The following is a 9,893-nucleotide window of genomic DNA, read 5'->3' on the forward strand; positions in this document are numbered from 1 at the left end:
TCACTAAAAAACCCTCAAAATTAAAATTAAAAATATTAGATGGTTGTGGCAATCATAAATCAAATACTATGATAAAATATAAGATGACCTCGAATAGATCTGTTAGGAGAATAAATTGATTTGGTTTACTGGGATGTAGTGGATACAAGGGTTTATATTTGCTGTTATTTAATCACGAAATAGAGAATCATATCTGTTCTTTGATGGTTTCAGTATAGGGTTTGTAGATATTTTTGGTTTAGTGAGAGCAGGTTATGAGGAGCGAGAGAAACATCCAAAAGATAATGGTACTCGATAGAAACAAGGCATGGGTTATTTCATCCACATAAAAGAAAGGGTGATAATTCTTGCCTTGATATTTGTTCCATAGAAAACTCAAACACTCGCAGTCGTTATGTAAATCCACCTGACAGCTCTATTTCATTTACTAAATTACCCCCTCATAAAACATCTTCCACTAGGAGCAGATTATATTTTTTGCATTTTTAATAGTAAAAAGGACTACTTTTGAAAGTCTGTTATATAAGGAAGCCCATGGGAAGACTTATTCCTAGGGCCCAAGCAGACTTCATAATCCTGTGTTTCTACTAGTGTGGGTATCCTCCAAGCGGTAGATGTTAGGATTACCTCTTGGCTCCATAGACTTTTATCTCAAGCTGCTAGAACTACTTTGGTTAAACATGTTGGGCAAGCTATTCCTTTATACCAAATGGGTACTTTTCTTATCCCTAAGCACCTTTATAGAAAGATGGATTCCCACCTTTGTCAATTCTGGTGGGGAGAGACTCTTGACCTTAAAGACATAAAACTTCATTTTCTGGGATGGGATGCCATGTGTTCCTCTAAGTCTGAAGGTGGCCTTGGCTTTAGGAAATCAGAACTTAATAACTTGGCTATGCTAGCTAGAAATGCTTGGAAAATTATAGAAAACCATGAATGCCTCTTGGGGACGGTGCTTAAAGCTCGTTATTTCCCCAGGACTATTTTTCTTAATGCTGCTTGTCCTAGTGATTGCTCCAGGACTTGGAGATGCTTACACGCTATTAAAAATATGGTTAAGCCTTTTATTTCATGGATTGTTGGTGATGGTGATCCCTGGTGTGATAAATGGATCCCTATTATGGGATATGCTACCCCTAATCCTTTGTTCCCACCTGACCCTTGTGTAAAAGTCTCTTACCTTTATTGATGATACTACTAGATCTTGGAATTTAAACAGATTAAACACTCACTTTGATGATGTTTCTGTTCAGAATATCATCACTATTCCCTTAAGCCAGTTATGCACTCCTGATATGAGGGCTTGGGAGCTTTCAAAGAATGGTAGATTTTTCTTCTAAATCTGCCTACGTGGGACGTAGAGTGTCTGGACCTTCCCCTAGTAATAAACTTTGGAAGTGCATTTGTAAAATTAATGTTCCTCACTACATTCAATTTTTTACTTGGAAAGCTGCTAGAATTGTTTTGCCTGCTAAAATTATTCTTCAGACTAGAATGCCTATGCACTCTGTCACTTATAATAGATGTTCTGACCCTTGTGAATCTATTATGCATGCTCTTGTTATGTGCCCCTTTGCTAGTCATGTTTGGAGTCTAACTGCTTTATGTGTTAATACTTTTTTTTTTCAAGTTCTATGAGTGATTGATTAAACTTTTGGTTGGTTGACCCTATTACTATAATCCCTATGGATAGACAGTGCATGTTGGTCTTTATGGACCAGTAAAAACAATTTAGTGTATCGAAATCTTCAAGAGAATCATATTGCAGTCATCCATAGAGCTAAGGCTATGCTCCTCACTGTGAAAATTAGAGTTCAAAACCCTCATTGTCATACCATTTCCTATAGTGGCCAATGGATGCCCCCTACTTTTGGATGGGTTAAATGTAACACTGGTGGAGCTTATGATGACACTACTGAGGATAATGGTGTAGGCTATGTGATGAGAGATTTCTCCAGCAAGGCTTCCTTCTGTGGTTCTATTTTCTTTGATGTGGAATCTGCTGAAGACGCTTAAGCTAGAGCTATCTGGGATGTTTTGAAGAAAGTTGTGGAATTAAAACTTACTCATATCATTGTGTAGAGTGTCGCTCAAGACCTGGTTTCCCAATTCTCTGCTGGAAGATTTGATAGAACTCCTAGAATTGATGTAATCTTTAAAGACATTCAACTTTTTGCTTCTTCTCTTATTGATTGTATTTTCTCTTTTCAACCAAGAACTTGTAATTCTGTTGCTCATGAACTAGTTAAGCAAAAAACAATAAGTCGTTTATGTACTGGTCCGTCTTTTCTGTTTGGCTTAGGCCTTTTGTTGAGGAAGACCATTAACCCTTTTGAAGGCCTTTACTTATTATTAAAAAAAAATAATTGTAGTCAAGAATGGCCAACTGTCTAAGATCAACTTGGTGCTTGCTCAATAAATAAATAAATAACATGTTAGTTCGAGAGACAGCCCATACCGACAAATCCCCAAGGATAATGGGCTTATTTCAGATCCGTTAGAGACACTCGAAGCAAATAAACCTTTTTCAACCTATGGCTTATCTAAGCCGTTAAGATTACCCGAGTAAGTAATAACCGTAGGATGGCTAGGGTTTTTAATACTAGCTAATCCTTTAGCCTCTTCACAAGTTTATTTCCTCCTCCTATTTTTGTTGTATAAACAGAAGGAGAAGAGTTTTCCAGTCTGCGAAAGAAACAGCGGTGGGAGAAAATGGTGCAAAGATTAATTTACCGCTCCAGGCATAGTTATGCCACCAAGTCCAACCAGAACAGGGTTGTCAAACTCCCTGGTATATTCATCTTCTTCTTCTTTTGGTCAAATCTTCATCATCTTTTTATCCTATGCAAACCCTAGTGTTTATTTTCTGGGTTTCAATTCTTTGTATCTGTATTTACTTATATGTGTTTGTTTTTTTGGTATTAAAGGTGGAAAGAACATACTCCAGAGGACCAAGAAGAAGGCTAAAGGACCTGTTTGCCCTGTTACTGGAAAGAGGATTCAAGGGGTAAGCCTCTCTCACTATCAACATAGTGTATCTGATCTGCTTATTTTACCTTGATTTTAGTTGGTTTATTTCTGTATCTTGTTTTTACCCTTATATTCTGCGTTAGGGTATGTATATTTCTAGGGTTTTATCTTTATGTATGGATAGGTTAGGTTTTAGGCAAGTAGCTTGTCTACAGTATCTAATTGAAAAGCCCGGTGTCTGTGTGTTTTGATTCTAGTTGTTACTGGTTTAATTAATTTTGAAATCTTAGTGATAAAGTAGTAATCAAACACTTAATATGTGAGATTAGGAAGCAGATAACTGCTATAGTTTTCAAATTGTATCTCATTGTTTACAATCTACTTTTTCCTCTTCTCTTCTGTGTTGTCCTTATATCTTAGTTTGCAGTATATTATTCTTGTGTTCTGGACTTGCGTACATTGCCTCTGAAATGGATTTCTCAGATAAATGTAATTTTATCATACTATTATGACATATATATGATATATGATGCTTTAGCTTTCTAACAGAAATAGCTTACGTGTTGTTCTTCTATCTTAGTCCACAGTATATTCTTCTTTTATTTTGCCAATGTGGACATTACCTCTGTAATGTGTTCATATTATTATGACATCCTTCACGTAGTTAAAATGTATTAGATAAGTGCATTTAAATCTGTGTTAAATTGCCTAGTTGGTAATCTCTTAGAAATGCAGCAGGGATCATCTTTCAGTACCTACTAGCCTGGTATTGCAGCTTTAGATAATCGGCGTTAATTATACAGCCTTATTGAGACAGCTTTTATCTAGTGCAGTTCATGATCTGGTAGTTAATGTGTGATATCTACCTGTTTCTTTCAATTTTGAGCTCTTAGGTCCAGTTTTTCCTCTTACAAGTCTTCTGATCAGCGTTGAATTCCTATAGTACAATATTTCTGTAGTGGTTCATTCCTTACTTGATCCTTGTAGCTATTATGGTGTATGCTGATCAAGTTTTCCTTTGGCGCAGATTCCTCATCTAAGACCGGCTGAATACAAGAGGTCTAGATTATCTAGAAACAGGAGAACTGTGAACCGTGCCTATGGTGGAGTATTATCTGGAAGTGCTGTCAGAGAGAGGTACATCCATGATTTCATATGTGATTGATGACAGCCATTTTGAGTTGCTCTGTGATTTTTCTCTGGGTGTTAGTTGTTCTGTCGTGTGTTGTATTTACTGGAGTGTTGGCTTCTTTTTGTTTGTAGGATCATCCGTGCTTTCTTGGTTGAAGAGCAGAAAATTGTGAAGAAGGTACTGAAAATCCAGAAGGCCAAGGAGAAGACCTCCACAAAAGCCTAGATTAAGAGAAGCAAAGCTTTTGGGTTTGGATGAGTAGGCTCAGAAGAAATTTTGATTTTGTGAAAACTTCTTATGGTGAACAAGTATTTTTAGTCTGTCTCCGAATTTGGAAAGTCTCGTCTTTGAGTTTGTTTGAGACCGTGTTTGGTAGTAGCTTTTTATTGTCTTTTAATGACAAATGCTTAATTAGGTCCTTGTTATTATTTGTTCAATATTGACACCTTTGGTTATGTTAATCTAGTCCTTGAGTATTGAACTAGCAATCCTGATTTATCTTTTGGTCTTTATCACATTTTCTTTCCTGGCGTTTTTAGGGGCCATCCCAAAGGATTTAGGGGCCATCAATTTATACCCATCCAAAGACTCTAGTTAAGGGGTACCCTATATGATATTGAAGTTACATAAATGCCCTTCTGGTAAAACTGTATAAAAACCAAATCAAAAACAATTCTACTCATTTCAACTCTTCTTCTTCCAGTTTCATATTATCTTCCGATTGTGGAAGAAATTTTTTTTTCCTCGTTCAACCGAAACATCGCCGCGAATCGTAAAATCAAAACATCGTCGATTCGATTATAAAACAATGGATAAGAGAAATGAAACCCACAGACCTAGAACCAAAAATGTTGCTCGGGGTATCGATCCAAACATTGGAATTTTAGCAAGAAATAAAGAAATTCTTGCTGCAAATGAAGAAGAACGCGAAGAACAAGTACCCGGCAATGTAGTCGGTGGTGGCGATTCCGAGACTCAAACACTTCGTCAACTTCAAATGGCCCCAATTAGGTAAGAATCTATCATTTTTGGGGTTTATTTCGCTTTAATTCGTCGAATCGAGAAAAAAATTTCTAGGGTTTTCGGTTATTTATCCAGATTCGGACGATATGCATGCTCATTTACTTCCGAATGTAGTCGTGTTCTTCATTTTTCAAGAACATCGACAGTATTCGGGAGAAAGATTTGATGATTATCTGCCGAATATTGGTGGCCATATCTTCCTGGATACAAACTGCTAATAATCGGTAGTTTAATGAATTTTTTGGCTACCGAATATATTTAAGTAGACACAAAGTATTCGGAAGAACACTCACTACCGAATGTATATATTGAAAAAATCTCAAAATTTATGATATAGGAAAAATCCCATTTTGGGGCCAGTATTTATTCGGAAGACAATATAATGTTTTATACCTCCGATTGTGTAGGATAAAATTTTAGAGTTTCTGAACTCCAGTTGATGAATATTCGGTTGTAAACGTGTTTAGTTATATTCCGATTGTTTTTCATTCGGAAAAAATATGTGTCTTCTTACTTCCGAATTTGTACATTCGGGTTATAGAGGTGCACTTTTTCTTCCGATTGTGTAGGATGAAAAATTTACAGCTTCTGAACTCCAATTGATGTATATTCGGTTGCAAAATGTTTAGTTAGCTTCCGATTGTTTTGTATTCGGGAACAATATGTGTCTTCTTACGTCCGAATGTGTACATTCGGGTTATATTTCCATACTTTGTCTTCCGATTGTATAGTTTGTAAATATTGTTCCTTTCTTTGTTGTTTAGACAAAGTCGAGAAGGGAGGAAGAAAGTGACAGCTAGTGCTAGGAGGGAAAGGAGTGCCAAAGATAATTCAGGTGCTCAACAAAGCGAACAAGAACAAAGCAGTCAACAAGGAGTGCAACCAACTGTTGAACAACAAGGCAGTGAACAAGGGGTGCGACCAAGTGTTGAACAAGCCGCTCAACAAAGTGCAGGACCAAGTGTTGAACCAGTTGATCCAGTGGCAAGAGTAGAAGAAGAAGGACAACCAAGTGGTACCCAAAAAGCCAAAAAAGGAAAAGATGTTGTAAGGAAGGATATTGCTAAGAAAGCATCACATCTTGTCCCTCAGCACTTGAAGAAGAAGGGTATTCCAGCAGGCACAATCCTTGGACTACCAGCGGATGGAGGAAAATTGCTATTTGGATACAAAGACTCATGGGCCAGAGAAATATATGAAACCGAGGTAATAAAATTACTATTTTTTATTAATGTATTGTCTATGTGTTATATCGTAATACTTGTATTAAGGATTTTTTTATGTACTTTAATAGGATCATCAAGATGCGGTCCGTCTACTCAAACCTACCGCCGCACCAACAAAAATGCTTGCGTGGCCTTTATCCGGTGAATGTGAAAGGTTCAAGACAATTGTTGCCAACTCGGGGTTAGCTAATGCCGCCGAGAATTCATTGTTGGAACATGATCGTGTGGCCATATCGGCGTTCGTGGAGAGAATGTATCCTGAGACCGATACTTTCCATATGCCGTTTGGGGAGATGACGATCACCCCGGATGATGTTGTGCAGATTCTTAACCTTCCCGACCAAGGCAACTGTGAAGTTTAACTACACAAAGCAGTTAAGTTGGGCACAACTTTATTCTCTAACTAACAAGTGCTTAGGTTGGGATGAAGAGACAACAACAACAGAGTTTAGGAGGCATGCAGTTAGAACAAGACAGATCAACATTACAGCTTTGATGAATATGTTCCGAGGCACCTTGGAGAAGGAAAAGAATGGAACGTTAACTGATGAGCAAGTGAACCACGCTGCCACTGCATATCTCCTCTGTGTATTGGGATGTGTCATATTCCCCAATACTTCTGGCAACCGGATCGACGCCAACCTTATACAACTTTTGGATCCTCTCCATGAAGTCGGTGACTATTCTTGGGGCACGGCATGCCTAGCATTCTTGATGGAAGAGTTGAGAAAGGCGTCGAGGCTAGGAACCTGCCAAGTTGCCGGGAACGTGGCTCTATTGCAGGTTTTTTCTTTAACTCTATAACTCACTCTATAGTTATTCGGTAGACACATATGATGCATATAATGACGCATATTCATAACTCCAAAGGACGCATATTCGGTAGGAATTGATCCATCTTATTTTTCGAATGTTGTTATTCGGTGGCTAGGTACTAGTTTTTTTCCGATTATATATAATCGGAAATATTTTTTGATATTACACCGAATATACAGGCCAGAAAAACTAAGGTTACTGAACTCCAAATGACGCATATTCGGTAGGAATTGATCCATCTTATTTTCCGAATGTTGTTATTCGGTGGCTAGGTACTTAGTTTTATTTCCGATTATATATAATCGGAAATATTTTTGATATTACCGAATATACAGGCCAGAAAAACTAGAGGTTACTGAACTCCAAATGACGCATATTCGGTAGGAATTGATCCATCTTATTTTCCGAATGTTTGTTATTCGGTGGCTAGGTACTTAGTTTTATTTCCGATTATATATAATCGGAAATATTTTTTGATATTACTAGAATATACAGACTAGAAAAACTAGGTTACTGAACTCCAATGACGCATATTCGGTAGGAAATGATCCATATCTATTTCCGAATATTGGGTATTCGGTGGATAGGTACTAAGTTTTGTTTCCGATTATATATAATCGGAAATTATGTTTGGAAATTACTACCGAATATACACAATCTATTTACTAAAACTTGATTTCTTATGTATATAGGCATGGATCTATGACCACTTCCCTATCCTGAAGTTGGCCGGAGAGAACCCGGGGTGGTGCAAAGGTACTTCTAGAGGAACAAAGTATATATTTGAAGACAACCGTTCTAGGACAAAAGAGCAGCAGTTGATTCGCATGAGGGAGATTTTGGACCAATTGAAGGCCTCGGACGTATGCTTTGATCCATACAAGGAAGATCGAGCCAGTGGGCATATAAATTTTCGGTCGGACTTGTCCATTTATTTTGGACCATTGTGGCACCCCACAAGATATGTGATGTATAACCCATCTAGGGTGATGCGACAACACGGGTATATACAACAACAACCTCTGGAGAAAATGGGGGATTACTACAAATTGGAGTTGGAGTTGTGCTCTTCTAGTGGTGATAATCTTACAATTGTTCACACAGGCCCACCTACTGTTCTTGATAACTGGGATAAGAGGAATGACTTCATTATCGACACTGGTAGACGAACCAACCGAGGTGATGAAATTTCTCCAGACTATATGAGTTGGTATAACAAGGTATCACATCCTTTGGTTATCCGTGAAATCAAATCCAACACTACTGCGGCGGGTTCAAGTTATAAATGTATCATCAAAGACAAACCAGCTGGTTATGATAGACTGGTGCGTGTTCTTATATTTTTGTTCATTTTATATTATTCCTATAAATCTTAGGTAATTACCGTTTGATGTTATGTCATTACGTACAAAAAACAGGTGAATAGGTTCAAGCGTGTTTCCAAAATGTTAACTGCATGCTTGAAGAGCGGAGATCCCATGCCAGCTGAGAAGATCAAAGAGGCTAGAGATCTAGTTGATAATATGGATAACGAAGATTATGCTGCCCAGTTTGGGGAGAAAGTCACGAAGAGGCATCAGCCCAAGGTGGCAGTATCAAAGACGGGTAAAAGAACTCGAGCTTCATCGAGCGCTGAAGCTGCTCCAACTGAAGGTGCTCAAACTGAAGGTGCTCAAACCCGTGGTCGTGCAGGACTGGGAGATAGTCATGGTCGTAAAGTAAAGAAGAGCAGATAAATGACAATGATTTTTGTTGTACATTCGGAAATTTTTTTGGGTAACTAAGTTAGACAAGTTCAAATGACAATGATTTGTGTGGTATATTCAGAAGTTTTGGTAACTAATTTAACGTCCGATTATTTCAAAGACAAAATTTGAAAAGTATAAGTTTTTCCAAATTCTGATTTTTGGGCCATCGTACATTCAGAACTTTATAAAAAACCTATCCTCCGAATATCACAAGTTCAAAACAAACCACGCCATGGCTCCAGGTGGTTCCAAGGGCCAATATTGAAGGTTAGACATCCCATATTCGGAAGTTTTGGTAACTAATTTAACGTCCGATTATTTCAAAGACAAAATTTGAAAAGTATAAGTTTTTCCAAATTCTGATTTTTGGGCCATCGTACATTCGGAACTTTATAAAAAAACCTATCCTCCGAATATCACAAGTTCAAAAAAAACTGTTTCCTGGAACCAGACAGCACAATAATCGGAAAGAAAGTTGACTCATAAAATAACCGAATATTACAATCGGTAGGTTGTTTAACAAAATAATCTACCGATTTCGTATAATCGGCTAGTTTTTATATTAATAATACTCCGATTACATCAATTACATAAAGTTCAAACGGCCTTAACCTTACAATTTCGTCAAAAGCACCTAAATCCATACTCCTAATTGACCATAAAAGTATTAAAACAGATCATAACTTCCAGTGACCATAGAAATTGTCCCTCTTGATTTTGTAGCATCCTTCATGTTCAAATCGTTTCCCGTAGAGGTCCACATACCGGCGATCCGCAAGATTTCTCTGAAATTACGAATGAGTAACAAGTTAGTACTAACTTTTGTTAATGTGAATTGGAGTTACATAGATACTTACTCGTTTTTCATACGTCCACCAAGGAAAAGCGTTTCTAACAAACCGTTCCTCATCTTCAAGTTTGTCAATCTCCTTATCTAGCGCATTCTTTCTCATCTTAATGTCATTGGATGATCTTCGA

General features: G+C 37.5%; 1 protein-coding gene across 1 annotated transcript; it reads left to right on the forward strand.

Annotated features, from left to right (window-relative positions):
- The first annotated feature begins 2,640 nt into the window (after positions 1-2,640).
- On the forward strand, positions 2,641-4,590 carry LOC113316893 (60S ribosomal protein L34-1-like). The gene is made up of 4 exons (XM_026565051.1): positions 2,641-2,791; positions 2,928-3,007; positions 3,998-4,107; positions 4,234-4,590. The coding sequence occupies exons 1-4, from the start codon at positions 2,713-2,715 to the stop codon at positions 4,325-4,327; spliced, it is 363 nt and encodes a 120-aa protein (XP_026420836.1). The 5' UTR covers positions 2,641-2,712; the 3' UTR covers positions 4,328-4,590.
- The last annotated feature ends 5,303 nt before the right edge of the window (positions 4,591-9,893 follow it).

The sequence above is a fragment of the Papaver somniferum genome, chromosome 10 (genome assembly GCF_003573695.1).
Source record: "Papaver somniferum cultivar HN1 chromosome 10, ASM357369v1, whole genome shotgun sequence".
In the NCBI taxonomy this organism is placed as follows: domain Eukaryota; kingdom Viridiplantae; phylum Streptophyta; class Magnoliopsida; order Ranunculales; family Papaveraceae; genus Papaver; species Papaver somniferum.

Bases quoted from the DNA above. Each gene is read 5' to 3' on its own strand.
- LOC113316893 (XM_026565051.1), top strand. From the start codon at position 2,713: ATGGTGCAAAGATTAATTTACCGCTCCAGGCATAGTTATGCCACCAAG. The intron at 2,792-2,927 runs GTATATTCATCT...TTGGTATTAAAG, and splicing joins CAGGGTTGTCAAACTCCCTG to GTGGAAAGAACATACTCCAG. The intron at 3,008-3,997 runs GTAAGCCTCTCT...CCTTTGGCGCAG, and splicing joins CTGGAAAGAGGATTCAAGGG to ATTCCTCATCTAAGACCGGC.